We start from the raw sequence: 24,605 nt of genomic DNA, 5'->3' as shown, positions 1-24,605 counted from the left end.
CCCCAGCGAGTCGGTCTGGTCTGCCCGGTTTCATTTCCACCAAGTCTTCAGTGAACCTGTTGTTATACAGCAACAGGTTTAACGTTTAACGGTTCTGCAGCCACCCAGCGCTGCAGGATGTGGATGTAGAGTAAAAATAAATATGCAAGTTTACGCTTAAAAACACTAACGTTAATTTTTATATTCATTACTGCTGGAAAAACGGTTTTGATACACTTCTGGATGTTTAATTTTTTGTAGATTTGCTGCTTTTTAAATTCCTTTTCAGTGATGTTTCCACCCCTGGCTTTTTCACAGCAACTTTGTTAAAGCTGGAGTATGTAACTGTTATTAAAAATATATATTTTTTACATATATTTTGAAATTGTCACTATATTGTGACATTATAGTATTAGTAATCAATTGATCAATTTAGTAATTGTTCACATCTAGATCTGAAGCAGCTAAGAGAGATTAAGACTGATCACAATTAATCAAATTAATCATGATTATCGAAATAATTATCAACTAATACAGTGATTGATTAATTGTTAACTCAAATATGCACACTCAACAAAAAGCAATTTTCTGTGAGAACAACACACTAAAAGCAATAACTAAGACAAAATGTACCAAAAAATACAGTATGTCCATTTTGCATCTCAAATAAAAAAGTGCTTTATCTATAAATATGCTCGACCCAGAAGTCCTCAAAAAGCAGCTTCAGCTTCACCCGGTTCAAATTCTCTAAATAAATTCTCCTATCAAGAAAGTTTTGCTATCAGTTTATTGATTGGTTCATCCAACAGATCAGCCCTACACTGTATTGATGCATTCGTTGCTACAAATGAGTAAATGTTCAATAAAGGAATGCTTTTATTGCATATTAGGCAATAGGATGTTTATTTTTTTTAATTAAAAAGAAATTGTTAATTTGTATTTTTATGTATTTCTAATGTATAAAAAGGTTGCGAAATCAGCAGAATCTGGTAATTTTATTATCTGAGTCATCATCAGAAGTAACTAACGATTAATATAATAATCGTTATCAGCAGCCCCCGATGGCGCATCTGGAAAGTATTCACAGCTTAATATCTTTTTTTTTAATATCTAGTGTCTGAAAATACGAGGAGAACAACATCATCTATAAAAATACATCCTTTTTTAAGATTGCGCTTACTTGGGTTCAGGACGAGGAATCTGTCAGAGTCCTGTTTCACTTCATTAGCATGTTTCAGTCTATGAGGAATTCTTCACAAATATTTTTTCAAATATAATGATCTCTTTTGGGACATGACAAAATATACCAAATATGAAGATGCTTCTACTTCCTTCAATAGACGTTCGGGCTTCTCCCATCCGGTTCTGGCAGAACAGAAGCTCACATTCCCAGCATAGCTGCAGCATTCAGAGCCTCCCCAAACTCTGGAGCGCTTCTCCTTATGTCCGCAGGTAGACTGCAGACCTCTGCACTGCTTTGTCCTGACCGGAGAGGGAAATATCTGTCATACAAACTAAAAGAAAGCGACTTAGAATGAAAAATGTACATTTTGTACATGTTTTTGGAATTCCATCTGGGTCTCACCTGCTTCTAAAAACAGCCCAAGTGTTTTAAAAAAAAAAAACCCAGCAGTTTTTTTTTTTTGGCCAAAGAACCACATGCTTTTTCGTGTGTGGAAAATGTTTCAAAAACCTCCCAAATGTTAAGTCACATTCTACAGGCACTGTGCCGTTACCTAGCAACCCCAGCACAGCCAGGCCCCGTTACCTAGCAACACAAGCTGAGTTCCGGCGCTTTTGGTCCGCTAGTTTTAATAGACAGAATATACTTTATTGATCCTCAAGGGGAAATTGCTTATTAGTTGACAAGCCACTTTTCATACAAAGTGTTAAATATTAGTAAACATAAAATTTATGTAAAATAAAAACAATAATCCTAACTTATAATCCTTTGAGAAATTTAAGCTGTCACAGTAGAATGTAGACAGAATAAAAGAGCAACAGAAATAAAAAAAAACTGCTGTTTTTCGTTTTTCTATACTTGTCAGTGTAGGAAAAGAAACATCATATAAGCTGTCAGGATCTGTGTTTTTCTGTGTTTATTTAGAGTTTTCTGTGTCCTTAAGTCTCTTCGTTGTCCTGTCCTCCCCTTGATTGTTCCCAGGTGTGTCTCGTTCTGTCATTACCCTCCCATGTATTTAACTCCACCTGTGTTCCTTGTTCGTCGTCTGGTCCTCGTCAATGTTAGTCTCTTCGTGGTCAGTGTGTGTTACTCCTGCTCGTTGTTTGGACTAAGTTATTTTCATTAAATCTCATTATTCATCATACCTGGGTCCGCTGCGTCTGCCTCACCACCTCACATCAAACCGCTTCGTGACATAAGCAAAACTAGAAATATAATTATGAAAATCTCACTATATACACAACATACATACTGTATGTGCATATGTAAATATATGGATATGCACACATAAATATACATTTACAAAACATATACATGCAGCTGTGTGCGCTGTATAATGGCTGCTGGAAAAGACAGGTGTTTTGTTGTTGACTTACCATCCTGAAACCTCTTGCTTCATTCTTGTTGGTTGTGCAGGATGCTTTACTAATGCTTTTCAAAGATGTACAGTTGTATAATTGTGCATCTGTTTGCAGCCATTTTCACACTTTAGTTTAAATGCTGAGGTAGGGGGTGTAAAATAAATCTCATTACCTAAGAATGATTTTGTGAAGAAAAAAAAAGTAATGAGGCCATATCCTAACCTGTAAAACAAAACAAAATACCTTTAAAAGGAAGGTGTTGTATTTGATTGAAGAGTGGAGCTGTCGTCCGGTTTGTTTAAAGGAGGAAGTGAGGCGTGAACTCCGCTCCGACGGAGCCGACGAAGCGGGATGTGTCCACAGGAGCCTGGATGATGCTTTTCCTCTGTGCTGAAGGGAGACACAAACACACACACTCTCAACATCAACAAACACCTCATTGTCATGCAGGTGCTTCCCACTTTGCAGACAGCTGTTTCAAACATTGAACAGAATAAATAAATAAGTGGCTCAAAAGAAGAGACCTGTTGGCTGAAGAGTTGCACAGAACTTAAGATGAGTGCTGGGGCGTGCCGTGGTGGCATAGGGGATAACACGACCCATGTTTGGAGGCCTTGAGTCCTCGACGCGGCCGTCGCGGGTTCGACTCCCGGACCTGACGATATTTGCTGCATGTCTTCCCCCCTCTCGTTTCCTGTCAGCCAACTTTCATATAAGAGACACTAGAGCCCACAAAAAGACCCCCTGGAGGGGAGAAAAAAAAAGATGAGTGCTGAGCTTCATTTAATTTTAACAGGTGGAAACAAAGCGAGGGCTGCTTGACATTTGTTTATTGTTGTTGCTCATAGATGTACAGATGAGCTTCCTTTTCATAGATCGCTGTTGAACTAATGAAAACTAATGTCTTCTTCTGGCCTTTCTGACACGTTCAGGCTACTCTCTTGGCTTTTTTTGTATCTCATTATAAGTTTTGTTTTGTAAAAACAGTAGTTTTCAGTATTTTCTACACTTTGCAACATATTTACAAAGGGTTTTTTTTATCTTAAATGAAAAATGCATATATTTTTGTGCATTTTTGCCATTACTGCTTTCATTGTGTTGTATGATGGCTCATTGTAGATTGAAAAAAAGGAGCAAACTACTGCCAAAAAACCTAAACGTTCCTTGTTTTTTGTAGAGATTAATCTCTAAATTGTTTGTTGATATTGAGAATGAGTGTGTGTGTTTGAACAGTTGCAAATTTGCTGGAAAAAATAAGACATTTTTAGATCATTTTTTTTTAAAAAGTAAGACATTTTGAGTTTTAATTGTCCTAAATGTTTGACTTTTGGACATTTTCTGAGTTTCAGAAATACATTTTTCTTTTCAACATTTGAAACTAAGAAATGTCCATGCTTCTTCTAGAAAATTTCTACGATTATTCTCAAAATTTCAGATTTTTTTTTTAGCACATGCTTGACTTTTTGAACTTGTCTTTGTTTTTTCTAGAAACTTTTTTTGGGGCAAGTTAACTACTTGTTTCCCTTTGCAATGGCCTTAATACACCATCGTAATGCTTCACTTAACAATCAGTTGCAAAATTAGTTGATAATTATTTCAATAATTGATTCATTACATTTAAGCCAATTAATCATTTCAGTCCTAATTATAAATGGCAAAACTGCTACCATTACTTGTAGTTTGAGTTCTCTATTTTTAGAAGTTTTCTGACTAAACGTCAATCAATCCGTCTGTGAAATGCTCAGTGTGGCGTCCAGCTGTGTGTTGCACCAAACAAAAAGCTTGTTGCTGACGAGATGCTGCAGACCCACATCGGCAGGAATTTCAGGGTTACTGCAGAGGTCAAGTAGTTCACCACACAAGAGTGCAAATACCAGGCTCAGGTTTGCTTTTGTGCAGGGAGTACTTTCCTGTTCTTCCACTGGTGTTAGCCTGACCATCAGTGATGTCTAAAAGAGAGCTCTAACATGGCAAGCCGCCATGTTGCAGTTGATTTTATGTCTTTGGGAAACATTTTTGAAAAAGTAGTTTAATAAAATTTGGTTATATTGCTTCCATTTTTACTTCTCTAATAATATTTAAAAATTATTTTTTTTAGTTTAGCTCATTACACAATTTTAAGAGAAACTTTAAGTCCATATTTTTTATTATTTGTAACTATAACTGAAATGATTAGTCAGATTAATTGTGATTAATCAATTGTTGAAATAATCATCCACTATTTTAGTAATCGATTAATCATTGACTGGGGTATAACGACTCAAAAAGGACATTTATAGACCGAACAACATTGTGAGAGCAGTAATTAAGCCAAAACTACACAAAAATACATAAATTTCAAAATTAGAACATCTTTGTCTATAAATGAAGACTCAACAAAGGTCATTTGCAGAAAAAGACTGTCAGAGCCGTAATTAAGCCAAAACAAAAAAATGCATCAAAATTACACGTAAGATAAGAACATCTTTGTTTAAAAAAAGTTGTTAGATGAAAAATCTGCCAGTATTTTTCATCCGATTAATTGATTAATCGTCAGATTAATCGATAAAATTGTTTTTTTTTTTTGTTTTTTTATCTTCTCTTAACTTGATGTTTTCCATTTCTTTCCATTTTCCATTTCTGTGTTTTTTCCCTACTTGGTTTGGTGATGATTTAAAATAAAGTCAGTGAAAGTACATATGAATCAGGCAGTAAGTGTACTTGTGATTAAGACGCAGCGCTCTGGATCAAGAGGAATCTCTCCATTCTTCAGCAGCAGAGCCTGTGGTATGCCAGCACATTCCCCACTGCTGAGCTGGAGAATCCAGTCGGAAAGCAGGAACAAGAACTTTTCGTTCACGCCGCCCAGTCACTACTCGGATTTACTGAAAGAAAGAAAACAAACAAAAAAACACCAACTTTGTTCTCGTCTAGTAACACCCACCACTACAAATTTGTTCCCTCATTCTTTTCAGAAAACATCCTGAATCCATGAATGTTTGTTATTATTACTTATTAGAAAAGAGGAAGACAAAATGGAAAAATACTTGGAAAAACTAAGCATATTGATGCGTTGATTAACATTACTGGGTTTCTCTTGAAGATTTTACACGTAATGGTTTAAGAATTTAAATCAGTATTGGTTCTGCTCTGGCAGTTTTTCTAGTTTGCATTACAAATATTCACCAATGTAGAAGTTGCTACTGTTATGTCTTGATACTGTAAAAAATTGGCTGGAAAGCAGCAAAGGAATCTAAATATGTGAGTCTGCAAAGCAATCCCAGCACATTCGTAAGACTATTTCTTGTTTCGCACCCATCATCTTCATGTATGAACTGGGTATTGTGGGATGTTTCATCCCAACTATGTTTCATAACAACTAAAAAGCTCAAAGGAATTTATTCACTGTAAAAACACAAAATCTTACCAACATTTTTGACAAGTTTCTAATATTTTAGTATACTTGAAATAAGACAAAACTAACTTAAAAGTAAATTTTCAGCAAAATATAAGAGCTTGTTGTAAGTCAATAATTTTTTAACATAGATGAAAAAGTTCCTCTGGCATATTGTTTTCACTCAAACTTTTTTAAATGCTAAAAGAATATATATGTTTTCCTCAATATTCAAGAATTATTTACTAAAAATAGGCTCCTATATTTTGCTGAAAAGTTACTTTTAAGTCAGTTTTGTCTTATTTCAAGTGTGCTAAGATATTTGGACTATAAACTAGACAACAATACTTGGAAAGATTTTGTGTTTTATACAGTATTATAATCTAGTTTTAGCACTGAGGTGGTTATGTGGCTCTAAGAGACCAAAATTATTTAATTAATTTGAGGTGAGAAGAGACTGGAGACTAATGCTATTTTTTTTAGTCATTATGATCAGAATTACGGATGCATGTTATCTAAAGTTAATTAGTAAGCGGCCATTTTCTTAAAAACGTGTTTTCTCTTGCATGAACTTATCGTTTTTCCATAAAGACATATGCTTAATCACTACAGTTTAACATTATTTTGAGTCAGTTGTAGTGAATACTGACTGAATAAACAGAACGTTGTGGTTTTCTCACATTTTTAAACTTAAGACCTATTAATAAAATAAAACACCTTTTCTGACTAGAAAGAAAAAGATGGAACTTAAGGAGCTTGTCGAGTGTTTATATTTCTGAACTGAACCGCAGAAAAAGCATTTTGCATCCCACACCGGACTCCGTTTGGACCGGTTCTCTTCAGGCGTGCCCCCCGCCGCCATCTTTGTTTCTCGTACAACGGCTCGCCGCTTTAACGGCGACCAGCGACGCCCTCTGCTGAACGGCCGCCAAACCACAACTCGAAAAGTAGGTCAAGCAGACGTTAGCTAATCAATTGGAACAAATTTTACTCAAATAAATCATTAATCGATCATTGTTTGCATCCTCACTCCAAACTAAACTGACTTGTTTACAGTTTTTTTTATAGTCTCCGTTTTTGCGCTATTTGCTGACCTGTGTGTCAAATACGATGTTGACTCAACATGAGAAAGGTTAGCTTTGCTGATAGAGATATGAGGTTGATTTTTAGGTGCATAAAAGCTGTAATGTGACGGAAGAATGTCCCGTAAGCCAAATCAGGCGAGGATATTTGAGTGTGGATCACAGAATCGGTGAAGCTGCTGCGTCATTGTCCAGTCTCTGACCGCTGTCTTATCTGTAGCACAGTCTGCCTTGTTGTGGCTTTGCACGCTGTCGACTCGTCTATATTTAGCATGAGCGGAATCATGTGTCTCCACCAGTTTGGCTTGTTGTGTGTGTGTGTGTGTGTGTGTGTGTGTGTGTGTGTGTGTTTCGCTGTCCATTCGGGTTTGTTTTTGTTTGCATCAGTGTGTAACAAACGAGTTCAAACAATCACATTGTTTCCACCGCCGTCCCTCGTTTCTCGTGATCAGAGTCCGAAATGAAAGGACAAGCGGACCGGATCCGGGTCAGGGTTAAATGTGCTTGCAACAGACTCGGGTTACTTGGAGATTTAATTTGATTTCCACTATTTAATGAGATTTTCACTCGCTTTTGTTGCCGTTTCTGGCTGAAAGATGGACGACTGTTTTTAGTAAGCAGATACAGATTACGATAAATCTCATCCAGATGAGGAAATCTCTCATAACTGTTTTCAATCACTCGTTTTGTCAGTTGGGAAGATGATGCAGCAGGGGCGGCTCCAAAAAAGTTCTCAAGGGGGGCCGGGGGGCAGTAACAATCTGCAGTAACAATCTGCTCTGGCTCTTCGGAAAGTGTTGTACTTATTTAGTCTTTGCTGTAAGACTAAATAAATAAAATATTAATAAATCAAACAAAATTTATAAGGACAGAAACATAACTAAGATATGATTAGTAATACAACTGTATTTATAGATGGATGGATAATGTCTAAAGAAGGTAAAAATAAATGCATTAATAAATAGAATAAATAAAATAAAGCAGACATTAATTGTGTTAAGTGATATAAACTGCCAGTGGAACTAAATGTTCTTAATATTAAGAAATTATTGACTTAAAACAGCCTCCTATATCTTGCTGAAACGTTATTTGTAAGTTAGTTTTCTCTTATTTCAAGTGTAATAAGATATTTGCACTAGAAACTAGACAAAAAATCCTAATATATTAAGAACATCAGTTCTACCTTAAGAAAGAAGTATAACTGTATCTTGAATACAACGTCCACTTGTATTCATGATCTACGGTAGTTGTTATCTGTGATGATCCACAGGTCAGAGCTAGAATCTAGTTGGAGCAGTAAATCAAGCTCCATTTTCACCAAATTAGACCAGAACAAAACTTTTGTTGCTGAAATCCATCCATCCATGGTCTCCCGTACACCAGGACACTCGAACCTCCTCGGCTGGAGTGACTCAGACGACTTTCCCGTCTGTCTGCCTGCTTTCTGTTTGTGTTGCGCTTTCAGACGGCCAGCTTGTGGCGCAAAAGGTGGCGGGTTTGACCCGAGGGAAACCGACGAGGGATTAGTCACAGGGCGGCGGAGCTGTGTTGAATGCGCCGCTCTTGTTTCAGTGCCACTGATGGCGTCAAAGGGCAGCGATCGGCCAGGGTGGCGTGCTCTCTGCGCCAGCGGGGAGCTGCTGCGTCAGCCCCTCAACAGATGACTCCCTGTCTGAGGTTTCACTGGTTCTTTTAGCGGTTCCTCTCAGTGAATCTGGTGTGATTCACCTTCTACTGTTTACCTGTCGCCAGCCTGAAGTTCTGAATTTGAACTGTGATTTTTATTCGTGTTAAACGGGACCTGTTAGGCAAAATTCACTGAAGCAAGTTAAGTTCCCAGGGGGATAGATTTATGTGCGACACAGACCAAGAGTGGGCTAAGGGGATTGCACTTATGTTGCACTACTTCTAGAGTAACGTTTAAAATAAGCAATACTACTGCTTTAACCGTCCATTCTGCATAGTTGGATGAAGAGAGAGCAGAATGAAACATTCACGTTCATGCCCAGGTGTTGTTTTTTTAGGGAATAAATTAATGTTTTTTCTTGTCTGGAAAATGTCCTCTGGAACATTAACCTAGCAACCCCAGCAATGCCCAGCCGGTTACCTAGCAACCCAAGCAGAACTTTGGTCAGTTGGTTTTAACACTGCAAAGTATTTTTGTCTATTTGTTTCTTGTGCAGATATCTTAGTTTGGTTTTATTTCAAGTGCACTGACTTACAAGTAACTTGTCAGTGAGTATGAGTTTGTTTTAAGTCACTAATTCCTAAATATTGAGGAAATTAAGGTAATTAGGTGAGGTAACTTTTTTATACAGCATATTTTCAGCAACATGGCGATTCAAAGTGCTTTTAGGAAATAGTACTTGCTCCACTGAGAGATTATTTCTCTTATAACATGGGAAAAATGTTGCGTTAGACGTGAAATAATCTGCCAGTAGAACTAATATGTTTTGATCGATAAAACGCGCTTGTTTTATTTTATAAAACAAAACTTTTAAACAATATTTTGCTAAAAAGTTACTTGTGAGTTAGTTTTGTCCTATTTCAAGTATATTAAGATATTTGGACTAAAACTAGACCAAAAATACTTGATAGGACTTTGTGTTTTTGCTGAATATAGCGCACCCAGCGGTAAGACCAGTTGACCAAATGTGCTGGAGTTCTGCTTGGGTTGCTAGGTGACCGGGCTGGGTTGAACTCGGGTTGCTAGATAACAGTGCCCTCTAATCAAATATGACTCAGCAATCAAACGGCTAATTTTCCTGTGTACCATCCAGAAACCACTTGCTGCATTCTTGCTGATTGTGCAGGAGGCTCCAGTTCTGCTTTTCAAATATGTACAGTTGTATTATTGCACATATATTTGTAGCCATTTTCACGTGTGAGTGAAAATGTTGAGTTGGGGAGTCGTGGCCATCAGCAGCTTATCAGCAGGTCACCCTAAAACACCCCATTCTGAACTGAGCAAACTAAAATCTCATTATTTAAGAATGATTTTGTCAAAATATGTAATAAACATGTTCTGTTTCGCCCTCAGACCTATCCCAAACTGTTCAAGGAAGCATAATGGCTCACCTTTAATAGCAGTTGTTGAATGTGTTGAAGTGATGCTCCAGATTTGTCCACCGTTGTAACCGAGCTGATTAAAACCAGATCCATATGTGACAACATAGCACATGTTTCTGTTAGCTGTTGACCTTTAACCTGTGTTAGGTTTGAACTGAGTGATGAAAGCTAGTTCACCGTCAGTGTGAGGTGAACCGCTCCACTTTGACTTGGTGACCTTTTTAACCCTTATAAATCCAGTCAAAAAGACATGAAGTATCATCTTGAGCTTCAGGTTTATGTTTTTTAACCATCCTCTTCTTACTTATTGATGTATTTTCATTTTTTGTGACATGAGAAGCTGTCTTGTTATAAATATGCCAATGGGATTAGAACGTTTTCATCAATATTAAGGAATTATTGACATAAAACAAGCTCCTACATCTTGCTGAAAAATATGTTAGTTTTCTCTCATTTCAAGATATTTTCACTAGAAACGAGACAAAAACGCTTGGTGAGATTTTGTGTTTTTGCAGTGTGGGGTCTGTTAGGTCATTTTAATCCTATCCTTGATGCTCTCAGATATAAACTTGAAACAGCTGTAGGGTTTCAGATCACTGGTTAATACAAATGTGATTTTATTTTATTTTTAAAATAAATACCACAGTCTTTTATGGAAATCTTTACTATTTATTTCTAAAACTGATTTGTCCTGACATTTTAAAAGCTTTTTATGTGTTACATACTAGGGCTGCAGCTAATGATTATTTTAGTAATTGATTATTCTACCTATTTGATTAATCAAATAAAAAATTGTCACATTCTGGAAGTATTTCACTTAACCACCTTTTATACAATGTTAGAAATATATCAGAAGATGCAAATAAACAATGATTTAATTCCTTTTTTAAATAAGAAAATAAACATCATATTGCCTAAAGTACAACACAACATTCCTGCAGTAAACGTTTTGTCACTTGTAGCAAAGGATGCATCTGCAGCTAAAAATACTTTTAATATAAACATGTGAAAAGCTCAGCACGTTTATCATCTTAGATGTAAAATAAATACATTTTTGTACATTTTGGCTTAATTACTTCTCTGACTGTTTTTTTTTTTGTTTAGCAAATTACAGAAAATTGCCTTTCTTGAGTCTGTATACTTCAGTTAGCGATTAATCGACTACTAAGTTAGTTGCTGATTATTTCAATAATCGATTAATCACAGTTAATCCAATTAATCGTTTCAGCCCTGGTTTGTAACCCAGACCTGTTTAGGTAGGATTTCTGTTTTAAACACAAACTATGTGGGATCACATCCCGTTTTCATTGCTGTGAAGCTCAGATTTGATGATTTAGAAACTTTTAGCAGCTACATTTCACCGTTTAAGTTGACATTTTAAAAACTGGCGGAGCAGCTCTACATTTGAAGTTAGTTTTTCTAGTTTACACTTTTTCTGCAACAAATTGGTATTTTCCAACCGTGAGTTTCATTCATGGAGCAACTGCTGCTCTGAGATAGCCCCAGGATTGCTTCACTCAGAGGAATGAGGGATTGCATCACCCTTGGAGCGCGGCGCAGTGACTCCCTGGATCCGTTTACACGTCTTGCTGCTTAATTCATTCCATTTATTTCCATTCCATATTTTGTTACTTATCTTTACCTCATCTTTTCCTGCTTCCTGGTCCGCAGTATTACATCATTCCTAGATGTGGGCCTCTGGGTCTGCTCTACTCTACGACAGGAGAGCTTTCTTTTTCTTTTTTCTTTTTTGAATCTAACCTCAAGCTGTAACGTTTTCCTCCTTTTTTCCAGTGAGCGTTGCTGTTGTCTTTTTGACAGTTCAGACCACAAAACCAAGATGTGAAAAAAATTTCCACACAGAATAAATATTGAGTTAGAATAAATATTCAAATGTGTTTTTCAGCCCTGAAAAACAAAAGTATTCTTGATACTACTCATTGAAACTAACATCGATTAATCGATTATTATAACGATTAATCAGATTTTTGACGATTACTCAATTAATCGGATAAAAAATTGGTTCATGTTACAGATTTTTTAAATCTATACATGTAAGCATTTTCATACGACATTAGAAATACATTAAAATATTAAAACATTTTAAAATAAAATAAAAAGACAATTCCTTTTTTTAAATAAGAAAATAAACATTTTATTATTTACTATGCAGTAACAGAACGTTACTTTAGTAAATTTGAACATGGTAAAATGTCTTTTTATAAGTGAATTTATCTGCAAGTGGAGCTAGTACGTTTTACTTTTACTTAAGTAATTTTATTATGAAGTATTTCTACTCTTGAGTAAAATATCTGGATTCTCTATCCACTGAATGAAAAACAAACATGTTTTAACCAAAACTTCACCAGACACACACCTGCTGTTTTTGTTAAAGTTTTAAAAAAATTATTGTAAGAAACTGATTTGGAAAAATTCTTTTTGCCTGATTTTGTTATTTTTATAATGACAAGAATTATTGTCATTTTGGTCCTTGAAATAACAAAATTTTCACTTAACTTTATATTTTGGTTCATCTGATGATGACATTTTTAAATATTAATTGATTGATAATTTGATCTGTTACTTGAGTAGACTTTTTACTAAATACTTTTTTTTACTCTTACTTGAATAATTTCTTGGCTGCTTTTTACTTGAGTAAAAATATGTTGAAGTATCACTACTTCATTGTACCCAGACATTGTACCCAGACTGGGTCCAACTCTGACTGTTGGATATGAAGACCAGAGCCATGAGGTCCGGCTTACAGCTGGTGACTTTCCGCAGGATGTGAAGTGTTCCTGCTTCCTCTTATGTCCCGTCTTTATTTGTTCGGCTGACTGAAGCTGCCCACCTGACCTGCTGGTAACTATAGCTGTGGCCCAAGGCGGCAGGAATTGATCCTAGCGGCTCACAGACAACAATAGAGCTCCATGACCTCCAGGTTATGTTCAGCCCAGCCTTCAGGACCTCGGTGTTTACCGAAACATCTAAATGGATCGGTGACTGTAGGCCTGACATCATAGTGAGGTCTTCTATTTTAAAGCTGTGCAGGTGTTTACTAATTACATCGATGAATCACATCTCCAAATGGGAGCTTTTTCTTCCCGTCTGGGTTTCTCTAAACATATTGAAGCACCAATGGGTCGTCATCCTGATGAAGGCAACGAGTCGAATCGTGCTAGTTGCTCCTCAAGGCTTCAAGAGTTTCTGGAATCTTCAACTTAAAAATATTCTTCACCAACATCATTTTATCACATTTTAGCTAAATACGCAGGCTAAATAACCCAAATTATAGCTATTAATTTGAAACTTGCTTCCATGTTAAATATTTAGTTTGTAGGCTACATATTTAGTTGGCAAGTTAAATATTTAGCTCCAAAAATATTTAGTTACCAAGCTAAATATTCAGTTTGTAAACTAAATATTAAGTTCCAAACTACTGTAAATATTTAGTTTTCTAAACATAATATTTAGGCTAACCATTCAGTTTATAAACTAAATATCTAGATAGAAATCTAAATATTTAGCTCCAAAAATATTTAGTTACCAAGCTAAATATTCAGTTTGTAAACTAAATATTAAGTTCCAAACTAAATATTTAGATTTCTAAACATAATATTTAGGCTAAACATTCAGTTTATAGACTAAATATCTAGATAGAAACCTAAATATTTAGCTGTTAGCCAAATATTTAGTTAGCAGGCTAGTTTCAGTTTATAAGCTAAATAGCTAGATAGCGAGCTAAATATTTAACTCTAAATATTCTGGAAAATATTTAGTTTTGAAATTAAATATGTGTACAGCAAGCTGACATCATGGTGGGGTCTTCTGTTTTAAATCTAACTAAAGGTTTAATTTGAAACTGTCGCATTTATAAATTAATGAATAACGTGGTGAAACTTTGAAATATATCAGGCTAAATAACCCAAACAATTGCTGTTAATTTTTGACTCAATACAGATATGACCAACGCAACTGAATCCTTCCTGAAACTTAACTTTCTTGTGTATTTTTAGCACTGCTTCATGAAGCTTATAGTTTTTGTTTCTTTGTTTGTCACAGGTCTGATCAGTCAGTGGCAAGGCGAGCCTAAGGAGCGGATCATCTCTCTGGTCCTCACCCACCTCCCTCTGCTCAAACCGGGCAACACAGAGGCGAAGAGCGAATACATGCGCCTGCTGCCGCGCATCCTGACGCACACGATCGAGCACGGCCACCACCTGGAGGAGTCCCGCCAGCTGCTGTCCTACGCCCTCATCCACCCGGCCACCTCCCTGGAGGACCGCGCCGCCCTGGCTCTCTGGCTGAACCACCTGGAGGAGAGGGCTGCCGCACGGGGCGACTCCCTGGAGAGGCCGCCTCCCGCCGCCGGTCCGCACCATCACCACCACCAGTCCACGCCTCCGTCCACCCTCGCCTCGTCGGGATCCTCGTCTTCCACAAACTCTTCATCGTCGGGGAACCTGTACAACCTGCACCACCACCACCACCAGCGCTACGGCTCCGATGACCGCCTCAACGGCTGGCAGAACTCCCGGGACTCCGGGATCGGCGGAGGCTGGCACCAGCAGCAGGGCTGTGAGAACGGACATCTCCTACTCTACCCATCAACCTCGGTGCCGACAACCATCAACACTGTTGGAACCGGTGGAGGAAGCAACACTAGTAAGTAAAGTCATGCTTTCAGCAGAACCGCCTGCTAGTAGCTAAAATCCCGCTATAACTGCCTGTTTTAATAGTTCAAACACCAAATATACATTAAAAACAATCATTAATACACTGCAAAAACAGAACTTTATACCAAGTATTTTTGTCTCATTTCTAGTGCAAATTCATCAGTATGCTTTGAAATAAGACAAGTAACTTTTCAGCAGAATATAGGGCTTGATTTAAGTAAGTAACTCCTTGATATTAATGAAAAAGTATTAGTTCTACTGGCAGTTTGGGACCGCAAATATTCTCATATTTTTTAATAACTGTATATTTTAGTGCTCACATTGAGACAGGTAAAGTATAGTTTATTGAATTTGCTTCTTGATTAATACTCCGTAGTCATAAATTACTTCAACATATTTTTTTTCAAGTAAAAGTAAAAAGTAGTCATCCAAAAGGTTACTCAAGTTCTGAGCAACTGATCAAATTATCAAACATTTAATATTTAAAAATTACATGGTCGGACTGACCAAAATATAAAACTAAGTTTTGGTATTTTAAGGATCAAAATGACAATAATTTATATATATATAAAAAAACAAAATCAAGCAAAATAATTTTCTTACAGCTCAGTTTTTTAAATATAAAACTTATGAAATTAACAAAAACTGCAGGTGTGTCTGTGAATTTTTGGTTTGTTTGTTTTTGAGAATCCAGAAATGTTACTCAAGTGATGCCTCATAATATAATTATGCAAGTAAAATTAAAAAGTACAGTGTAGTACAAATACTTCTATAAATAATTTTTTTTCCCAAAAAGCTTACTCAAGTAAATGTAATTGAGTAAATGTAACTAATTACTACCCAACTCTGCCTATTTTTAGTCACTTCCAGAGGTTTGAAACTTCCTGGAGTTTAATCAAAACACCAAACTGAAATAGTCGGCACAGTAAACACACTCTGGACAGTTCAGACCAGCGGCTCCCTCAACAAACCCACACAGCAGCTACACGGCGTCCACATGAAGACGACAAACCGGCAGGGAAGGGCTGTTGAAATTCAGCATAACTATGGTCAGCGCAGGATATTTCCAGACATGAATGCAAGGGCTCTGTGGATTTTTTCCCTTTCTTTTTCTGGAAGATGAAAGAAACAGCTGAGGGGGTTTATAAATAAATGCGCATTTAAAACCCGACTCACTCTTGGATTCTGGGCCTCTTGCCGCCTCGGACCCGGACGAAAACCTCAGGATTTCACAACTGATAAACTGGAGTTTGCCATGTTGGTTTGGCTGGCGAGCAGAAAACAACTAGGATAAAGTATTTTTCAAGTACTTTTACCAATTATTATTGGAAAATACCCAGTACCTGATTGATCTATCAGCATTGTGTTGGATTATTGTCCCATCACATCGCCTAGACCAGTCTTTCTCAAACTGTGGTGCCCCCTAGCTGTCCACAAGGTACTGCACGTAAACAGCTGTTTATTTGCTGTGACATGAGCTCAAATTGCGAAACGTACATTTAGTTTACCACAGAATTGTGTTTAAAAATAATAATGGATAAGTGGCTTAAAATCAGGTCACTAAAGAGAAAAACTGAAGATTTCGGTGGAAAGAAAATAACGCCAGGATCACTTACATGTAACACCTACATGTTACTTACATGATCGAAGGAAGTTAAGTCATTTCTGATGTGACGTTTATGAGCGATTCGATTCTTTTGAAGGACTTTATGCCGTTAACGAGTCTCAGTTGGTGAGAGTTGCTCTTCGTTTTTACGACTTTACTTGTTTACAATGGTCTGCCTGCATGTTAACAGCTATTGTTATTTTTACTTAGTTAAAAATGATTGAATTGGCAGATAAACAAAATATTGATAGTAATGGGTAGATAATTTTTAATAGTGCAGAAGAAGATTTTTGTTTCTGCTAAATCAAATCAAGTCTATTTTTTTACAATTATGCTTCTGAATCACAAATTAGGAATGCACTGTAATTGATATCCGATATCTGAATTGATATCCAACCGTTACGGTCGATAACTGGTACCTACTGATATTATATATATTTCACTACCATTTCAATACTACTAGGGAAAAACTCCACCAGAAAAAATAAATATTGATTCTTCATATTGACCCAGTTTTATTCATCGGACCGATACCAATATGCTAAAAAATCGGCCAATACTGATGTTGGTGCTGATATATTGTGCATCCCTATTACAAGTAGCCTAAAAATGATATTAATTCACACAACTCGACTTCTTTTTAAATTATGTGTTTGACATCATCAGAAAGTTAAGACTCCACACTTTCAAAATCTTTAAATAGCTCAAATTGCCCCAAGTTGACTGAACAAAGAAAACGATAATGAACGAGTTAAAAGATGTTATTAAGATGTTGTGTTATTGCGGGGGAATTTCAAGTTAAGTGGTCGTCTACCTGAAAAAGTTTGAGAAACTCTGATCTAACCAACCAGCTTTAGTCCAAGCCACAGCAGTGCATACCAGCCGTCCGTTCCCTTGTAAGGCATCCTTTGTGGCGGACTGTATTTAGAGAAAATAGCTAATATTTAGGGACTGGAACTTGAAATGTTAGCTGGGCATCTATTTTGGACGGTCTTCATGAAGCCCTATACATAGCGCCAACAGTAAGAGGACCACATATAGGACTCAGGAGGAGAGACTGGAGAGTTGGTGGCAGCCGACCCAGTCAGAGAGGCGACACAAAAAGCTCTTTGGCTCCGTTTTTATCCTGTTTACCCCCTCGAGTTGTCTCCAGGATGCTAGGGTGTCTTTTATTGTTTTTTTGTTTTGTTTTTACAGGCTGTAAATCTGTCACTGTGCATGATTGTCTGTCTGCAGGTTTGGACACTTGTAGAAAAGATGTATGTTTTCATCTTTATATTATCTGCCAGACCAAGCCCTGACTTCACCTTCAGTAAAGTCAAGTTTATTCGAACAGAATCGTTGGATGTTATAGTTTACATCCGATTCTTTTACATGATGCATAGCTGCGTTGCTGCGTTAAGAAAATGAAACCTGGAGATGTAGGTATTAATTTAGTGCAGTGAACCACAGCAATGGGAAAAATAAAGCAGAAAAACTGTTGAAAAACTCAAATATTCAAAACATATTCTTATTTTTTTCTCACTCTCTGTCAGCTCTGCTACGCAGATTCGTTGTCATAGCAACTGACTGACAACAGCTCCACTAATGTATCAGGATTCAACACCCAAAAAACACACAAACATCTCCCACGCAAAGAGCTGAACTTTCAGTCTGTTACAGTTTTATGTTTTCAGGCTTGATGTTTATTTTGGCATTTTTAATAAGTGATTGCTGAGGTAGATTAGCTGCCGCTGCTATTAGCTAATCTAACATAACGGTGAACAATTAGCTAATTTAAACCCAAAAGCATTTCAAATTGCTTTATATTATAAAACATTTTTTTAAAAAAACCCTCATAAAATTGTCACCTGTTGTGAAACCAGAGACAAATTACATTTTGTCAATTACCATCATCAAAATCATCAATTGATCAGATTGTTGATTAATGTTTAATTGATTATGTATCAATAGCAACTCTAAACAGCTGAGTTTTTAGTCTAGATTTAAAGGAACTCTGTGTTTTGGCTGTTTTGCAGTTTTCTGGAAGTTTATTCCAGATTTGTGGTGCATAGAAGCTGAATGCTGCATCTCCATGTTTGGTTCTGCTTCTGGATGCAGAGCAGAACCAGAACCAGAAAACCTGAGGGGTCTGGAAGGTTGATGCACCAGCAGATCTTTAATGTATTGTGGTGCTAAGCCGTTCAGTGATTTATAAACTAACAGTATTTTAAAGTCACTCAAACTGGACACAGGCTGACCTGTATGGATATTTACATTAACCCCTGTGAGGAATTTTGTTTCTTTGCACAATTTTTCATCAATTAGGAGTCAAGTTTAAAATTCACCACATTAGCTTTGCTTCTGCAGCTCTATGATATAACTTGACTTTGTGCTTTCAAAGGGGCGCATTGAGCAAGCGGTGAGAATGATTTATATTTGTGAACAAAGAATTACGTGTGGGGTGCGCTCCCCAGGGAGGCGTGGTGAGGTGCACGAATAATTGTCTTTATTCGTGCTTAACTGATGAACAAGCGTCCGGTCACTAGGTAGCAGCAGTGTTCAAATTAGTCAATAGGCTGCCTGTTCGAGACAGTAGAGCTAACCTACACAGCACTGTTGTAAACAGGGTGAGGATACAAGCGTGAATCTCTCCTCTATGATGTACCGTCACAGAGGAGAGACGGAGAAATTTGACCATGAAAAGAAAAACTGCAGCAGAGCTCAGTAAAACAAGTATGACAGAGTTTTATGGCCAGGCTAAGAGATTGTGGGTTTTTTTCATGGTCATAATATTATGAAAACAAAGTCATATGAGCAGAATAGTTATACTATTGATTGAAGAAAGTTGTCAAATTATGAGTAAAAACTCATTTTAATAAAAAAAGGGCTCAGCAAGTCTAATCTTTCTTTGAAATAAAAAGTTGTTTAAACAATTGTTTCAAAGTCCTACAGCTGATTATTTGATTCTGATATGATAAAATATGAAGTATTTTCTTATGTGTAAAACCAATTCTAACTATGACTTTACAAGAGCCTCAGTATTCCTCATTTTAGTGCAATGTGGTGAAGAGCTATCATAAAATTCTGGCTTTATTCTTGTGCAGCTTTTTTCGTATTTAAAACACAAACCAAAAAACGTACTCTGGGCGTACTCTATCGTAAGCAAGTAACTGGTTTGCAGAAAAAGGCCATGAAATAGACAAAGCTTCCCTTTTTACTGTTAATGCAAAATGTCACTCTTAATCTCTTCTGACAAGCTGAAATATAAACAGTGTTGTTGCAAAATTTGCACAGAAAATGTTAAACTACATATTTTGTGAAAAATAATAGGCTAAAGAAGCTGACTAATAATGTTTACAGTCCTACAAGCTTAAAAAGTCTAAAAATACACATCCCAGTGAATCATTTGCACTTTTTCTCTTTCAGACTGAGTAGTCTTAATTAGGGGTTGAACGACTACATATTTTTTAAGGTCGACTACATCATGATAATAGTCGAGTCGATGTCGACTAGTCGCGGTGACGTCATAGTGACGTAAGCGCAAAAACCCTTCACAACTACTTGGAGGCTTTATTAGCTATTTTAACGGCAAATATTGACAACCCCCCCCCCACACACACACACACACACACACACACTCTCCCCTTCTCCTGCTTTTCCTAAGTCTATTATGGAGATTCTTCGTGAGCAGCGGGGAAAAGTTTGTTGCACAAAGTCGGGTCTGACTTTTTTTTTCTAAACACCGGCTGATGCTGATGATCTCTGGATAGTTACTATAGGAGTCAAATGATCACACTGACTACATGGTGCTTTTGGAACATCACAAGCCAAACTTGTTATGAACGGATCCCGTTTGGTTACCGCTGAATTCAACGAAACCACCTGCTTCTCCTCCGCCCGATGCGCGGCAGGAAGCTCTGCTGACTCAGCAGATTGAACGATTTAAGATATTTTCTAGTCAACGTCAACATGATAAAAGTCGAGTCGATGTCGAGTTGACTAGTCGTTGTGACGTCATAGCAACGCAAGACGCAAAGCTTAAGTGAAATATTTCCACACTGTTGACGAAAATCTACCTGTTTGACAAGATGCGGGCTTGTCCTCGATCTGTTTTGAAGACGCCATTTTGTAGCCAGTGTTCTGTCAGATCAGCTGTCAGAGTGTCATACACTTCTGACAGCTGATCTGATGACACTTCTAAGCACGAAGTGTCATTCTTAGCACGAACTCACGGCTATATATATGTCAGACAAGTATACACTGTTATTACCAACTACAGGCTTTTATTTAATCAGCAGCTGTCATTACCACAGATCTTTATTTAATCAGCAACATAACATCATAATGTATTAGTTAGATCGTCGTGACAAAGACACTCGCGAGCCGGCTAAGTGACGTCCTTAGCGGGAAGGGGGCGAGTTTTAGACGGCTCGTGTTTTGTAGTGGACTGCAGCTGCAACTCCATCTCCTTTTAAAAACACTAAAACCACAAATATGCATCCATCTACATATCATTTAAGCTAATGTATTAACTTATTTTTCTTGTGTCTTGTGACGTATACTGTGCTGTCAGATCAGCACAGGCTGTCACCACCGGCAATCACATGACTGCGACTAGTCGACATGAAATGTAAAAACTCGCGAGACGTCCTAGAGTCGACTAGTCGACTAGTCGACTAATTGGTTCAACCCCTAGTCTTAATTAAATGTTACTGATTGTCTTAATAAACTGAACTTGGAAATTGTTTTGAGACTTAGAACAATAAAAAGCGGTTTTGATAATCAGGTCATACAGTGCTGGAGCCAGTGGTGTGTGCAGGTAAATTATTAAATATGATCAAATTTGCAATAGTATTTCAATTCGGGGAGGGAATGCCACTGCGGGGGACGGGTGGCGTGAAAATATTTATGATCCCTGTTATATTCTGTTTCTTTGGATCACAGTAAATAAAACAGAAGCAACTTCAGTTCCCTTCAGTATCAATTGATTTAATCAAGAACATTTGTTCTGCAGAACAAAGGAAGAGAAACCAGAACATCCAAATGCATCAATATAAATATTGAAACAAAACTATTAGAACCAAGAAAAGTTCAGATTTTTATGTGACAACATTTCTGTGTCATATCAGAATGATAGAAAACATCAGCTGTGATTTACTTTATGGCTCCTGGAACACAGAGAACTACATTTAAAAAAAGAAAAATAAAGAACAGAACAACAGAGACATCAGAACTACAAACCCTGATCAACAATCAGAGAGAAAATTTAATTGGGTTTGCAGAACTCTGCAGAGTCTCTTATCATATGACCAACAGAAACTCCAGCCAGTCGCGGTTCAGTGAATCTGGTCTGGACTCTGTGGAGGAGAGTCATGGTTTCAGAGACGCTGTAGAAGGACAGAATACCTGCTCTGAGAATAGAGGTCATGTTCTCTGTCTTCCTGGTTTTAGTCAGAACTCCAGCTGCAGCGTTCTGGATTGTCACATTACAACCACAAGCATAAATATATTTGATTGGAATTTAATGTGAAAGACCAACACAGTGTTGTATACAACTGTGAAGTGGATAGAAAATTATACAGAATTCAAAAAAAATTTACAAATAAAAAATTAATAATACTGTGTTCAAAAGTATTTACCCCCTAAAGAATTGAGAAGAAAACAGCATCAGTTCTAAATTGATGTTAGATTCAGTTTCTTATTTGGATCAAAATAAAGAAAAAAGACGCAACTTCAGTTCATTTCAATATTAACAGATTTAAACAACATGAGAAACCAGAACATCAAAGTACATTAATACAAATATTAAAGTAAAACTATGAGCATCCAGGAATGTTTACATTTTCATGTGGAGATATATCTTTCTGTCATATAAAAATAAAAACATCAGCATTGATTTCCTTCATGGCTCCTGGAACACAGAGATCTACATTTAAAGCTGAAAAATAAAGAAGAACAGAACAACAGAGCAAAGACACCAGAACCATTAATCTGACCAACAATCAGAGAGAAGAGAGGAAATCTATTTTAGTTTACAGAACTCTGCAGAGTCTTCAGTGCAACAAACCCAAACTCCAGCCAGTAGCGGTTCAGTGAATCTGGTCTGGACTCTGTGGAGGAGAGTCATGGTTTTAGAGACTCTGTAGAAGGACAGAATATCTGCTCTGTGGTCCAGGTACACTCCGATTCTGGAGGAAACTGGACCTGAGATGGAGGTCCTGATGTTGTTGTGTCCAAAACTAAAACGGTTTTGTTGACATACTAAAGCCCAAGATTTGTCATTATTTCCAAATCCACATTCATTTTTACCTCCTGCTCTGCTGATATTCTTGTGTGCGACTGCTATACGAACCTGAAACCCGCTCCACTCCACCTCCCAGTAACAACGTCCAGTCAGACTCTCTCTACTCAGAACCTGCCACCATCCAGTGAATCTGTCTGGGTGACTAGAATAGGACTGATGTTGATTCATCAGTGTCACCTTCCTGTTTACCTCTGATAGTCCCAGTCGTGTGTTTGCTGTGTTTGGATCCAAAGTTATTTCACGTGAATATTTTAAGAATCCAGCTCTGCTCTTTGGTTCTGACAGTAAAACATCCACATCATTAAGTCTGTGTAAGATGTTTGTCCCTGAGTCTCTCAGGACGTCGTGTAGTTTATCTCTGAGCTCTGACACAGCTGCTGTCACGTCCTCAAAGTGTCTCAGAGGACGGATGTTGATGCTGGATGAGTGTGTTGCTGTAATGTCCTCAAAGTACGGAGGAAGGTCCTCTAAGCTGGAGAATTTGGCAGACTTACTGAGTGCTGGCAGTGAGGGATAGTTGAGGAGAAACTGGTTGTGATCCTCTGTGTGTGAGAGCTGCTCCAGCTCAGCGTCTTTCCTCTTCAGCTCAGTGATCTCCTGCTCCAGCTTCTTCTGAACATCTTTGACTCGACTCACTTCAGTTTCCTGCTGGGATCTGATCTGCTGCTTCACATCAGAGCTTCTTTCCAGGAGGAGACGGATCAGCTCAGTGAAGATCTTCTCACTGTCCTCCACTGTTTTATCAGCAGAGCGATTGATGGCCTCCACCTCCTGTTGAAGCAGCTTCACATCTTTCTCTCTGTCCTGGATTCTCTGCTGGATGTTTCCTCGTCTCTCCTCCAGCTCTCTCTGCCTTTCAGTCCTTTCTGCTGCAGCTGAGACTGTGTCATGACCTTTATGTTCATCCATAGTGCAGAGATAACAGACACACTTCTGATCAGTGCGGCAGAAGATCTCCAATAACTTATCATGCTTAGAGCAGATGTTCTCCTGGAGGTTCTTGGACGGCTCCACCAGCTTGTGTTTCTTAAAAGCAGCTGAATCATAATGAGGCTGAAGGTGTTTCTCACAGAAAGAGGCCAGACAGAATAAGCAGGACTTGATGGCTTTCAGTTTTCTTCCAGTGCAGAAATCACAGGCCACGTCTTCATGTCCAGCATAGCGGTGGTCAGCAGGAGCAGCTTGGAGTCCAGTCTTCTTCAGCTGCTCCACTAAAGCTGCTAGCATGGTGTTCTTCTTTAGCACAGGCCTCGGTATGAATGTCTCCCTGCACTGAGGGCAGCTGTGGATCCTCTTTTGATCCTCTTCATCCCAGTGGGTTTTAATACAGTTCATACAGTAGCTGTGTCCACAGGAAGTAGTCACCGGATCCTTCAGTAGATCCAGACAGATCAAACAGGAGAATGTTTCTCGGTCGAGCTGATTCTGCTCCATTTCTGCTCTCAGTCACAGTGACTGTGTGAATTTCACTTCCTGAAACAGAAACAGATTCAAAGTTTGATCTTTGACTCTTGTCTCAGTGCAGAGAGGCTGCAGCCAATCAGCTTTCACCTTCAGCCGACGCTGGATCAACTCAGCATTAAGGCGTGTTTAAGAGCAGGAAGAACAGAAAAATCAGCCTTAGGGAAAGTCTGGAAGATGATTAACTGACTCAATGTTTTAAGGAGGGAGTCTGATTATCCTGTTTTAGAGATGTAACAACAGCAATCAATGGATCAAGTGTATTTGTATGGCATATTGCAGAAACATGGCAATTCAAAGTGATTTACATTATAAATATATATATAAATGGTTGTAAAAACATCATAAAGTGACAAATTTTGAAACCAGAGACACATTTTGTCCATTACCATCATATATCAGACATGTTGGTCAATGTTCCAGTTATTATTGGTCAAAATTAACTCTAAACTGGTGGGTTTTTAGTCTAGATTTAAAGGCACTCAGTGTTTCATTTGTTTTGCAGTTTTCTGGAAGTTTGTTCCAGATT

At 37.6% G+C, this 24,605-nt stretch overlaps 2 protein-coding genes across 2 annotated transcripts in view; one reads left to right on the top strand and one right to left on the bottom strand.

The window, feature by feature from the left end:
* samd4a (sterile alpha motif domain containing 4A) overlaps positions 1-24,605 on the top strand; it is a 54,520-nt gene that overhangs the window by 14,089 nt on the left and 15,826 nt on the right. Inside the window, exon 3 of the mRNA XM_028015487.1 lies at positions 14,110-14,712. Coding sequence (XP_027871288.1) covers positions 14,110-14,712 — 603 coding nt within the window. The remainder of the gene's footprint in view (positions 1-14,109; positions 14,713-24,605) is intronic.
* LOC114143441 (tripartite motif-containing protein 16-like) lies at positions 21,280-24,084 on the bottom strand. Its single transcript, XM_028015488.1, has 2 exons — positions 22,334-24,084; positions 21,280-21,577 (listed from the first exon to the last, which is right to left on the bottom strand). Exon 1 carries the CDS (start codon positions 24,047-24,049, stop codon positions 22,334-22,336), a length of 1,716 nt encoding a protein of 571 aa, XP_027871289.1. The 5' UTR covers positions 24,050-24,084; the 3' UTR covers positions 21,280-21,577.

This window comes from Xiphophorus couchianus, chromosome 4 (assembly GCF_001444195.1).
Source record: "Xiphophorus couchianus chromosome 4, X_couchianus-1.0, whole genome shotgun sequence".
Lineage (NCBI taxonomy): Eukaryota > Metazoa > Chordata > Actinopteri > Cyprinodontiformes > Poeciliidae > Xiphophorus > Xiphophorus couchianus.
The sequence above is the reverse complement of the archived record's forward strand: the minus strand, read 5'-3'. Positions and strand labels throughout refer to the sequence as shown.

Excerpts from the sequence above, each read along its gene's own strand:
- LOC114143441 (XM_028015488.1), bottom strand. The coding sequence starts at position 24,049 with ATGGAGCAGAATCAGCTCGACCGAGAAACATTCTCCTGTTTGATCTGT.